The 13,198-nt window shown below is 38.4% G+C and overlaps 1 protein-coding gene across 2 annotated transcripts in view; it reads left to right on the forward strand.

Moving 5' to 3' along the window:
* INTS4 (integrator complex subunit 4) overlaps positions 1-13,198 on the forward strand; it is a 108,607-nt gene that overhangs the window by 55,318 nt on the left and 40,091 nt on the right. For both annotated transcript variants that reach the window (XM_070365277.1, XM_005908066.3), the window contains exons 11-12: positions 6,731-6,936; positions 9,905-10,047. In XM_070365277.1, the coding sequence (XP_070221378.1) occupies positions 6,731-6,936; positions 9,905-10,047 (349 nt within the window). The remainder of the gene's footprint in view (positions 1-6,730; positions 6,937-9,904; positions 10,048-13,198) is intronic.

Consider the following 13,198-nt stretch of genomic DNA (forward strand, 5'->3'; position numbering starts at 1 on the left):
TTGCGGTGAGCAGGGGTTACTCTTTGTTGCAGTGCCCTGGCTTCTCATTGCAGTGGCTTCTCTTGTCACAGAATACAGGCTCTAGGCACACAGGCTTCAGCACTTGCAGCACATGGGCTCAGTAGTTGTGGCTCAAGGGCTCTGGAGAGCAGCCTTAGTAATTGTGATGCACAGGCCTAGTTGTTCCTTGGCATGTGGAATCTTCCCAGACCAGGGATGGAACCTGTGTCCCCTGTATTGGCAGGAGGATTCTTATCCACTGTACCACAAATGAAATGGGAAGTCCCATTTCATTTTTGTTTTGTTTTTAATATAAATTTATTTATTTTAATTGGAGGCTAATTATTTTACAATAGTATATTGGTTTTGCCATACATCAACATGAATCCGCCACGGGTATACACGTGTTCCCCATCCTGAACCCCTCTCCCACCTCCCTCCCCGTACCATCCCTCTAGGTCGTCTCAGTGCACCAGCCCCAAGCATCCAGTATTGTGCATCAAACCTGGACTGGCGATTCGTTTCATATATGATATTATACATGTCTCAGTGCAATTCTCCCAAATCATCCCACCCTCTCCCTTTCCCACAGAGTCCAAAAGACTGTTCTATACATCAGTGTCTCTTTTGCTCTCTCGCATACAGGGTTATCGTTACCATCTTTCTAAATTCTATATATATGCGTTAGTATACTGTATTGGTGTTTTTCTTTCTGGCTTACTTCACTCTGTATAATAGGCTCCAGTTTCATCCACCTCATTAGAACTGATTCAAATGTATTCTTTTTAATGGATGAGTAATACTCCATTGTGTATATGTAGCACAGCTTTCTTATCCATTCATCTGCTGATGGACATCTGGGTTGCTTGCATGTCCTGGCTATTATAAACAGTGCTGCGATGAACATTGGGGTACACGTGTCTCTTTCCCTTCTGGTTTCCTCAGTGTGTATGCCCAGCAGTGGGATTGCTGGGTCATAAAGCAGTTCTATTTCCAGTTTTTTAAGGAAATTTCCACACTGTTCTCCATAGTAGCTGTACTAGTTTGCATTCCCACCAATGGTGTAAGAGGGTTCCCTTTTCTCCACACCCTCTCCAGCATTTATTGCTTGTAGACTTTTGGATCACAGCCATTCTGACTGGCATGAAATGGTACCTCATTGTGGTTTTGATTTGCATTTCTCTGATCATGAGTGATGTTGAGCGTCTTTTCATGTGTTTGTTAGCCATCTGTATGTCTTCTTTGGAGAAATGTCTATTTAGTTTTTTGGCCCATTTTTGATTGGGTCGTTTATTTTTCTGGAATTGAGCTGCAGGAGTTGCTTGTATATTTTTGAGATTAGTTGTTTGTCAGTTGCTGCATTTACTATTATTTTCTCCCATTCTGAAGGCTGTCTTTTTTCCTTGCTTATAGTTTCCTTTGTTGTGCAGAAGCTTTTAATTTTAATTAGGTCCCATTTATTTATTTTTGCTTTTATTTCCAACATTCTGGGAGGTGGGTCATAGAGGATCCTGCTGAGATTTATGTTGGAGAGTGTTTTGCCTATGTTCTCTAGGAGTTTTATAGTTTCTGGTCTTATGTTTAGATCTTTAATCCATTTTGAGTTTATTTTTGTGTATGGTGTTAGAAAGTTTTCTAGTTTCATTCCATTTCATTTTTGAAAGATATTTCCCTGGGAATCCAATTCTAGATTAATAGTGGTTTATTTATTTATTTATTTTGTCCTTTAAAGATCTTGTTCCACAGTTTTTCAGTTCTGTTGAGAAGTCTGCTGTCTTTTTCTTTTTTTTTTTTACTTATTTATATTTTTGACTATTGGAGCTTCAGTGCTGTGCACAGGCTTTTGTCTAGCTGTGGTGAGCAGGCTCTACTCTCTAGTTGTGGTGCACAGGCTCCTGTTTCAGTGGCTTCTCTTGTTTTGAAGCATGGACTCTAGGCACATGGGCTCATTAATTGCAGCTTGAGGGCTTAGTTGTTCCAGAGCATGTAGGTTTTTCCTGGACCAAGGATCGAACCACTGTTCCCTGCATTACAAGGTGCACTCTTAACCACTTGACTACCAGGGAAGCCCTGCTGTAATTTAAAATTTCTGTTTTTCTGTATGTAATGTATCTTTTTTTACTGTCTGCTTTTAAGGCTTTCTCTTTATTACTGGTTTTAAATGATTTAATTATCATATGCCTTGGTAAAATTTTCTTCATATTTCATATGCTTGGAGTTTGTTGAGCTTCTTGGATTTATGGGTTTGTTCAGTTCAGTTCAGTTCAGTCACTCAGCCATGTCCGACTCTTTGCAACCCTATGAATCGCAGCACGCCAGGCCTCCCTGTCCATCACCAACTCCCGGAGTTCACTCAGATTCACGTCCATCAAGTCAGTGATGCGAGCCAGCCATCTCATCCTCTGTCGTCCCCTTCTCTTCCTGCCCTAATCCTTCCCAGCATCAACAGTCTTTTCCAATGAGTCAACACTTCTCATGAGGTGGCCAAAGTACTAGAGTTTCAGCTTTAGCATCATTCCTTCCAAAGAACACCCAGGGCTGATCTCCTTCAGAATGGACTGGTTGGATCCCCTTGCAGTCCAAGGGACTCTCAAGAGTCTTCTCCAACACCACAGTTCAAAAGCATTAATTCTTCGGCACTCAGCTTTCTTCACAGTCCAACTCTCACATCCATGCATGACCACAGGAAAAACCATAGCCTTGACTAGACAGACCTTTGTTGGCAAAGTAATGTCTCTGCTTTTGAATATGCTATGTAGGTTAGTCATAACTTTCCTTCCAAGGAGTAAGTGTCTTTTAATTTCATGGCTTCAGTCACCATCTGCAGTGATTTTGGAGTCCCCAAAAAATAAAGTCTGACACTGTTTTCACCGTTTCCCATACAAACTATGGGTTTGTAGTTTTTATCAAATTTGAAAAATCTTTGGTTGTTATTTCTTTAAATATTTTTCTTTTTTTTTTTTTTTTTTTTTTTTTTTTTTTTATTTATTTATTTTTTTATTTCTTTAAATATTTTTCTGAACCCATGCTCCTTTGGGATCTCCCAGTTACATATATATTAGGCTACTGAGTTTGTCCTGCAACTCACAGGTGGTCTGTTCTTTTTTTTCACTTTTTAGTCTTTTTTCTCTTTGTTTCATTTTGAATAATGTGTGTTTTGTCTTATCTAATCTTTTCTTCCATGATGTCTAATCTGATGTTGATTCCATCTAGTATATTTTTCACCTCAGACATTTTAATTGTCATCCCTAGGAGTTTGATTAGAATTTAAGTTTCTTTTCTTTAGTGTCTTCTATGTCACTACTTAATATGTTTAATCTTTCTTGTAGCTTTGTCAACAGAGAATGTATTTACAGTAACTGTTCTAATGTCATTGTCTTCTAGCTCTATTACTTTTGTGATTGCTGGTTTTGATTGGTTGAGTTTTCTCTTCATTATGGATTATATTTTCCTGCTTCTATCCATGCCTGGTAATTTGTGATTGGATGCCAGACACCATGAATTTTACTTTATTGAGTGCTAAGCATTGTTATATTCCTGTAAGTATTCTTGAGCTTTGTTCTAGAATGCATTTAGCTCAGGTTTTATTTTTAAGCTTTTTTAGGTGGACTGGAGTAGCACTAAGTCTCAGGGTTATTTTTCTCCACTAGTAAAACAACCCTTCTGAAAAAACTTGTTGACCATGTGTGAGTTTAGGAGACGGTTTCCTCAAATCGTCGAGTGGTTCTTTCTCAGGCCTTGGGTAGTTTCCTCACAGATCAGAAATTGACTGAAGACTTAGGAGGACCCTCTGCAGGTCTCCCAAGCTTTCTCTGTCTGTGCACTTCTTTCCTTTCTGTACTTTGCCCTCTAACTCTAATCACAGCTCTGTCTTCTGAACTCAGGGAGACCTACAACCTGGAAACTCTCCAGACAGTAAACTGATAGAGTCATAGAGCTCGCCTCATTTATTTCCTGTCTCTCAGAGATCACTCCCTTTTACTGCCTGATATATGGTGTGTTGAATACTTTTGTTTCATATATTTTGTCTCTGTTTTTAGTTGTTGTTTCAGAAAGGATTAATCTGGCTTTGTTACTCCATTTTAACCAGTAATAGAAGCCCTTGCAAAGCTCTTAGCATTTCCACAGTGTGATGCTGTCCATCTCACATATATCACAGATAGTGCTTTGAGTTGAGTGACTCCAACATCCTATTTTCAGTTAGGCTAACATACCTAAGGAGATAATGTTGATTGTCCAAATTTTACAGTAAAATTGTGTCAGAGGATTAGAACTAAGGTCTTTAAAATGCCTACAAAAATGATAACCTTAGAACAGAATTTCTTAGAAGGACAAGAAAATTACTTTGGAAAGACAGTTCTTCTGTTAGTAGATAGAAGAATTGGGTTACCCTATTCAGTTTGCTATAAGGCTTTCTATATACGTGGAAATTAAAGCTGCCTCTGCTTTTTTTCCCCATGAACTTGATATATGAATGAAAAATTTAAATAGTGTTAGATAGTAAGGAATTCCAGTTATTAAAACCCAGTTTATCCTAAGACAGGTAACTAGAATCTATTTTGTTTCTACTAGCAGTTTTGCTTTGTTTAGTTTCTACAAATGAATTTAATCACAGTTAATGTTTATGTGGTTTATTTCTACAGTTTTTAGTTTGTCACTAAGGTCTAATTAAAGGAACTTAACTTTGGAAAGTGAGTAGATCATAACCAGCATCAGGTACGGCAGCTCTCTAATCATATTTACAGAATTCTGGATCAGTCAGGGTCTTAGGGATACATTTGCTAGGTGAATTCGTTGGCTGTGGCCGCTATGTATCCATAGTATTACACAGTTCCAGTCCTCTTGTTGCATGTTCTCCCTCCTTCCTGGGCCTTTACATGTGCTTCCTCTGTGTAGAAAGGCCCTTTTTCTTTCTTCTGGCCCAGCCATTCCATCTGGTGTTATTTTAGGGGTCACTTTGCAGAATGCTGCCTGTGATCCTGCTCAGTAGGCTGTGTGCCTCTTCTGCATTTTCTTAATAGGACCTGTGCTTTTCCGTTGTACCGTTCATCACTGTGTGATGCAGTAGACTATTCTAGTCTATAGTGGCTAGGAGATGGTATATCTTTAGTATGAAGCACAAAGCTGGTAAGTAACAAAACTAGAACCTCATTACACATGTTAAGATACCAGAGGATCAATTTTTTTTTTCTCTCGAGCAAGCTAGTTCCTTTTCTCTGCCCTGGATCCTTAAGGAGACTGTTACGTATTTTCGACATTCCAAAAAGTCCAGTAGGAAATGTTACTTTAGCTACCTGTAGCTGAGCTGTGCATGGCAAAGTAGAAAGCCAAGTGTCTTTGCTTCTGCTTGGAATTGTATCAGGTCAGGTCATACTGATTACCTCATGTTGATCAGAAGTTTCTCTGTGATTCCCTTGATACACTTGCAGGACTTACATATGAGTCAGTGCTACATAACCGATAAAGCCCTTGGAAGCAGGGTCAGCATTTAAAATATTTGGGTCCGTCTCTGTCTTGTTTTATAATTATTAGCAATTTCATGTTTAAATTATATTATTGTGATGCGGAGCAAATCCTTCCCTTCTGATGAAAAGGAGGAATTAATAAGTACCAAGAAAAATCTGAGTCATCATCTCTCTTTAATGTAGTAATTCTGTTTTTAAGTGTCTGTAAAACCTTTCTTATACAAAAAAACTGGACTATATTTGAGAGTTTAACCACAGTTGAAGGCTTTTTTGAAACTGTACATTTTATTGTAGAACTCAGTGGGAACCATTGGAACGAAACAGGCATCTGTGGAAGTCTTGTGAGCATGGACTGTAACTTACTCATCTCTCATCTGTATATTCCAACACTCAGCACAGGGCCTGGCATATAGTGCATGTTCAGGATGCATTGTCAGTGAATGAATACAGGGCTTCCTGGACTCAGTGGCCTCACTGTTACATGTTCTGAGCACATAAAGAGATAGGGGAGATGCCTCGGTTTTCAAGGTGCTTACAAGGTCTGTACCTATATCATAGTTAATATTTATTGAGCCTTTAACACATTCCAGACAGTGTGCTATGTGCTTTCCCCACACTATGTCCTTTACTCCTCCTAACTGCTCTGTAAGAAATGAGTATTCTCTTGAAGTGCTGTCAAGTGAAGTTACTTATTCAAGATCACCGTCCAAGTTAGTGGATGGATTACTTTTTGCAATTCACTGTGAGACCTCTGTCATTCCAGAGCCAGTACCCTTAACCACTACATGAGACTAGTCTATAATTAGCAGACCAGAGTACTAGTCTTATCTCTGCTCTCACTTTGAGGCAAGTTTATCCACTTTGCTGAGTCTTATCTCTAGATTGAGAATAATGATACTTGACCCTATTTTAATCTTAATAATGCTGTTTGAAAAGTGCTTTTTAGAAAAGTACTGTGGTTGGAATACTGAGATAATAAGACAACTGAGTTTTCAAGAAATTTAAGTTAATGGAGATAGACATGTGACTTGATCACATGTCTGTGGATTTAAGATCTGAACCTCAGTTCTTGTGTTACCAGCATCCTTGTTTGTAGGTCCATGTGAAGGCAGTAGCAGAATCTACAGGCTTGGAGGAGATCTCCCAGAGAAAGTTTGCAGAGTGAGAGGAGTAAAGGGGGAAACACAAGCCTGAATGAGGAGTCCTTGCATTTTATCCATGGTTCTTAACTTGATGTGCAGTTTTGTTTGTTCCCTTCTCTCTAGAAGTCCGCATTGCTGCTGTGGAGGCGCTCTGCATGCTGGCCCAGTCTTCCCCCTCTTTTGCTGAGAAGTGCCTTGATTTCCTGGTTGACATGTTTAATGATGAAATTGAGGAAGTACGTCTACAGTCCATACATACCATGAGAAAAATCTCTAACAATATCACCCTTCGAGAGGATCAGCTTGACACTGTCCTGGCTGTGTTAGAGGTGAGTGATCACAGTTTGTTATGCATTTCTTCATCACTACCTACTGAGTGCTGCTTTTCTTTTCTTTTTTTTGCCAGACATTGGTGATAAAATAGTGAAGAGGTAGCACAATTCTGCTTTCTGATCACACAGCTCCTTCATGATGGAGGAGACTGACTGTTAAACAGGATTATTTGAATAAAGCTTAGTATTGCTATGATCAGGAAAGGATGGGATGCCCTGGGAATACAGAGTATCTAATCTGAGTTAGCCGAGGTAAGGTTGGGGAGATAGGGAAGAAAGAAGGAATGCTGTAGTGGATACTTAAAGGAGTAGGACTTAATGGGGCATTTTCTTTCTTTTTTTTTTAATGAAAGTATAGTTGACTTGCTATATTAGAAAAATTAGAAGGAGAAATTATATTAGATTCACGTATATAAAGAATTTTCTTGGGAAGGAGTGGCGCTGATGGTAGTGGGGTGGAAGGGTACCAGGCAGAGGTACCTTAAGGATCCAGAGGTAAAAGTGGATATGATATATTCAAGGAATTGGGAAGAGCCAAATAAATACATAAAATTAAAAAAAAAAAATCAGTTAGGACCCATCCAGTCATTCTGGTTAAAATGAATAAATAAAATTAAAAAGGAGTAGTTGCTGATATATGTAACAACATGGATACATTATGCTAAATGAAAGTACCCAGGCAGGAGAAGCAGCATGCTCTATGATTTCATTTATATGACATTTGGGAAAAACAAAAGTGTAACAGAAAATGCATCGTTGATCGCTAGAAACTGGGGTGAGGGGTAGACTCCAAAGGGACACAAGGAAAGTGAGTGATGCAGGTGTTGTATATCGTGATTGTGATGGTGGTTGCATAACTATATGGATTTGTTAAACTATGGAAGTGTGCACTAAACAGGATGAATTTTATAGAATATAACACATGTCAATAAACCTGACTTAAAAAAAAGCGCTTTGGAGATCCTATTTCCTGCTACAAGTAACCAAAATGCAGAAGAGAAATGGCTGATTCCAGGTGTGGTGCAGGAAACATAACAAGATAACCTTGTACCGCCTTGTCATACAGAAAGCAGATATTAGCTTTCAAACACCTCTAGGCTTTTATCAAAAGACCCAGGAGATGACTTAAATAGTCTCTCACTGGCCAAAGGTGAAACATCTCATTAAGATTACAAGGGCAAATATAATGAAACCCATGATTTTGTAATAATTAAGTAAAACACTTCATTAGTCACATTGGAAGATGCTTAGTAATCAACTCATTATTTTGAAAACTGGTAAATTAAGGAATCAAGCATTTATCCTTCCTTTTCCTATACAAATGGAACTTCAAGACAACCAGCTAGGTGATAAAGGGAAGTTTCTCTTGTACAAGTATTCCAGTTAATAAATCAAGAATGATAGAATTTACATATCATTGTTTTACAACTTTAATGAATTACTAGATCTAGGCAGTGATCATCAGTGGTTAGTAATATCACAAAGGAGAAATATATAGTTGCTTCGAGAAGTACATGGTGCCACCTGTGAAGTGGTCTTATTAAAAAATTGAACCTGATTCTGATCAAGCCTGTAAATCAAACTACCATCTTGAAATATACAGGGAAGAAATTGCAAGGGGTAAAAAAAGTGAGATGTAAAGAGATTTTACGTATTAAAAGATACTTAAGGGGCATATTACCCAACTGCAATGGGTGGACATTCTTGGAGCCTGATTAGAACAAGTAAAAACCTTTTTGAGTAGGGGAAATTTGATTATGGGGTGGATATTTGATATTAAGGAATTATTAAAATTTTAGGCATTGTATTGGTTTTATGGATTTTTTTTTTAAAATAAAGATTCATTTTTAAAAATAAGTATTATGGAAATATTTACCAACAGAATGCTATGATTTCTCTGACTGGATTCAAAATAATTTGGGAGGGGAGGGTTAAGGTATAGATGAAGCATGATTGGCTGTGAGTTAATTGTTGAGACTGGGGGGTTTCTTGTCTCTACTTATTTATACATGCTTCAAATTGTCTATGTTAAAAAGTTTTAAAGAACTGGCAAAACTGCTTTGGAGATATCAATAAGAGTAAAACTGATACGTGTCCATTTACGTTAGCATTAAGAAGTTGTTGGTGAACTCTTCTAATCATTTTAGTGAGGCTGAGCAGAAGGTATTGGGGAGGGAAGAGGCCACTTTCTGACATCACCTGGTGTACCTCTTTTTTTGTTTATCTGCCCTAGCCACGTTGCTATTTTTTCAACATGCTTTTGCCTTTCAAACATAGGCTTTATGTTTGCTGTTCCCTTTGATTGTGCCATGTAAAATAACCCTCCAGTCCTAGCACTCTTAACCTTCTTTATAGTTTCTCATATCTTATTTATTTAGGGTGTGCTTGGTCTTTGTTGCTGTGCATGGGCTTTCTCTAGTTGCAGTGAGCAGGGGCTGCTCTCTAGCTGTGGTGCTTGGGCTACCCGTTGCCGTGGCTTCTCTTATTGCAGAGCACCGACTCCAGGACATGCAGGCTTCAGGAGTTGTAATGCACGGGCTTAGTTACCCTGAGGTATGTGGAATCTTCCCAGACTAGAGATGGAACCCGTGTCCCTTAAACACTGGATCACTAGGGCAGTCCTTTAGCTGTTTATTTTTGTCTTTTCACTGGAAGGAAGCTCTTGAGAGCAGGGATTTGATTTTATTTATGGCTGTATCCCTAACACTTGGTATATAGTAGGTACTGATAAATGTTGATTGCTTAATAAGTATTCTGTAAATATAGAGTGTACAAATGAATGAATGAACAAAGGAATGAATTCTTCAAATATTTCAAAGTTTACCTCCTCTGTGAAGTCTTTTCAACTACTAGCCCCTCCCCTTTGAGAGGGCTCTTTGCCTAATCCTCCCACTTTAACTTGTACAGTCCTCCATAAATAGCTAATCCATAGTGATTGCTTTTATTATTACTTTTTTTTTTTAAGGATTCATCCAGAGATATTAGAGAGGCTCTTCATGAACTCCTATGCTGTACTAATGTTTCAACCAAAGAAGGGATTCATCTTGCACTGGTGGAGCTGCTAAAAAATTTAACCAAGTACCCTACTGATAGGGACTCCATATGGAAGTAAGGATTTTTTTTTCTCATTTGCTTGCTGGGTCTGATAATGTGTTAAATGTACAGTGTTGACATTATTCAGTGGATTATCATGGATTGAGATATGGCCTTCAGTTTTGTCTTCACTGTAGAAACCTGATTCAACTTAGCCATACCTGCAAGAATCTGGTTCCTAAACTGAATATCATGTCTTAGGTTATTCATTTGTCCATCTGTCCACCTAGCAAATAAAATGTGCCTGCCATGTGCTTACTATGTGCCAAGCCCTATGGTAACTTTTGGAGGTACAGAGATGAGTCTGTAGATTCCCTTTTCCTCGTATATGATGTTAGTCACTCCTTTGTGTATTTCCATCACTGTAAAGATTAGAGGGAGGGTAAGTACTTGATCTTCAGGTGGAAAATCATGATTCCCCTGATTACCTCTAGTTTAGAGTCAGGCTTAACACTGTTCGTTTGAAGAGCTACTTGCATACATTTACTATAAACTGTGCTTTGTTGTACTCTACATATTTCAACAAACTTATGTGATGAGACCACTCGAAATATATGATTTATTTAAAAAAATTATTACCAAAACTAGAAAAACTGTGGGACAAATCAGGTCAAATCAAGATATACTAAAGGTTAAAAATACCAGGAAATCTTGCTCTAGGTAACATTTCTATTATCTGGTTTTCTGTTTTGCCATTTCTTTATGTTTTTTCAGCTCAATTCATTGTGTGTTTCTTGATTGCCTTCAGGGAACACTCAGTCATTTGGGATGTGGGGCTACAGTGTCCCCTGAGGCATTGTAGTGAGTGAAAGGGCTGAGAGAGGTCAGAAAACTAGTGAATTAAGTTCTTTCCACACAGAAGGAAATCAAGACTGGGGAAAAGTGTACTTTCCTAACAGTATCAAGTGTTTTGAATGTGATGCCTTTCCTACCCCATACTCCTCTCAGTTTGTCCATGGGGTTTGTTTTCTCTCTTTTGCTGATCTTACTTTCCAGTCCTTGGTGAAGTCTCATCTCCTTTGTGAAACTTTGGTCATGGTGATCTCTTCTACCTTTGACAAGTAGAAAGCAAATGGTATCAACTATCATTTAATAGTTCATTACCTTGTAATGTTAGTCATCTTTGCCTCAGTTAGATTACAAACTCAATGAGAGCATTAAATTAAGTTCTATGTTTCTTTTTAATTCAGCACACCTTCTACACTAGAAATTTATTAAAAATAAGAAAACTGCCTAAATACCAGCACATATATAGTTTTTTATGCCTTATAAAGGGCATTCATGTAGTCATAGTAGTTAACTAATAGCCAGTTAATAATAGCTAAACTAATAGTTAATTGAGTTCTTCTTATATAATGGCAGACACCTTGCTAAGTACTTTTCATTCATTATTTTGTTTAATCCTTTTATCCCATTTGTAGGTAAGAAATATATCTGTTCAAGGCCACATAGTTATTAAGTTTCCTGTTTCAGATCAGGTCTCTTCCGATTTTAGAATTTTACCTAGGAAATCAGTTAGAATGCTTTTGTCTATAAGTAACAGAAAATCTGATTAAAAGAGGCTTACTCACTGTCTAGTGTTTTTGTTTAACAAAAAAGTCAGAGAGTTGACTTCAGGATTGGTCATTCAACAGCTTAACATGAGAAATACTCTGGTTGATTTTTTTTGCAATTCTCTTGACTTTCTTCTCATAGTTGCAACATGGCTGTCTCATAAGACAGGATCTTAAGACAGAAAGAAAAGGACATTCCCTCTATGCATTTTTTTCTCTCTCTCTTCTTAAAAAAATTTATTGAAGTATAGTTGCTTTACAATGTTGTGTTACTTTCTAGTAGATAGCAAAGTATATTTGTGTGTAATTTTTCATATTCTTTTCCATTATGGTTTACCACAGGATATTGAATATAGTTGCCTGTGCTATACAGTTAGAACTTTGTTTATCCATCCTATATATAATAGTTTCTGTTTGCTAATGAAAGTGAAAGAGGAGAGTGAAAAAGTTGGCTTAAAGCTCAACATTCAGAAAACTAAGATCATGGCATCTGGTCCCATCACTTCATGGGAAATAGATGGGGAAACAGTGGAAACAGTGTCAGACTTTATTCTGGGGGGCTCCAAAATCACTGCAGATGGTGATTGCAGCCATGAAATTAAAAGACGCTTACTCCTTGGAAGGAAAGTTATGACCGACCTAGATAGCATATTCAAAAGCAGAGACATTACTTTGCCAACAAAGGTCTGTCTAGTCAAGGCTATGGTTTTTCCTGTGGTCATGTATGGATATGAGAGTTGGACTGTGAAGAAAGCTGAGTGCTGAAGAATTGATGCTTTTGAACTGTGGTGTTGGAGAAGACTCTTGAGAGTCCCTTGGACTGCAAGGAGATCCAACCAGTCCATTCTGAAGGAGATCAGCCCTGGGTGTTCTTTGGAAGGAATGATGCTAAAGCTGAAATTCTAGTACTTTGGCCACCTCATGCGGAGAGTTGACTCATTGGAAAAGACTGATGCTGGGAGGGATTGGGGGCAGGAGGAGAAGGGGATGACAGAGGATGAGATGGCTGGATGGCATCACTGACTCCATGGATGTGAATTTGAGTGAACACCAGGAGTTGATGATGGACAGAGAGGCCTGGTGTACTGTGATTCATGTGGTTGCAAAGAGTTGGACACAACTGAGCGACTGAACTGAACTGAATCTCAAACTTCCAATCCTTTCCTCCCCCACCCATTTCCCTGTTTGACAACTACAAATCTGTTCTCTATATCTGTAATCTGTTTCTGTTTCATAGATATGTTCATTTGCATGCAATTTTTTTTTTTTCCATTTGGTTAGGAAAACATTCCTGAGAAATTCCCCAGCAGACTTGATCTCCTGTTCCATTGACCAGAACTAGGTTACTTGACTACTTGCAAACTAGTCACTGTAAAATGGGATTGGGATTGCCATGATGTTGTGGTTGTTCAGACACTAAGTAGGGTCCGACTCTGCGACCCCATGAACGGCAGCATACCAGGCTTCTCTGTCCTTCACTGTCTCCCAGAGTTTACTCAAATTCTTGTCCATTTGAGTCGGTGGTACTATCTAACCATCTCATCCTCTGCCTCCCCCTTCTCCTTTTACCTCCAGTCTTTCCCAACATCAGGGTCTTTTCCAGGGAGTCATCT

Source organism: Bos mutus, chromosome 29 (assembly GCF_027580195.1).
Source record: "Bos mutus isolate GX-2022 chromosome 29, NWIPB_WYAK_1.1, whole genome shotgun sequence".
NCBI classification, from domain to species: domain Eukaryota; kingdom Metazoa; phylum Chordata; class Mammalia; order Artiodactyla; family Bovidae; genus Bos; species Bos mutus.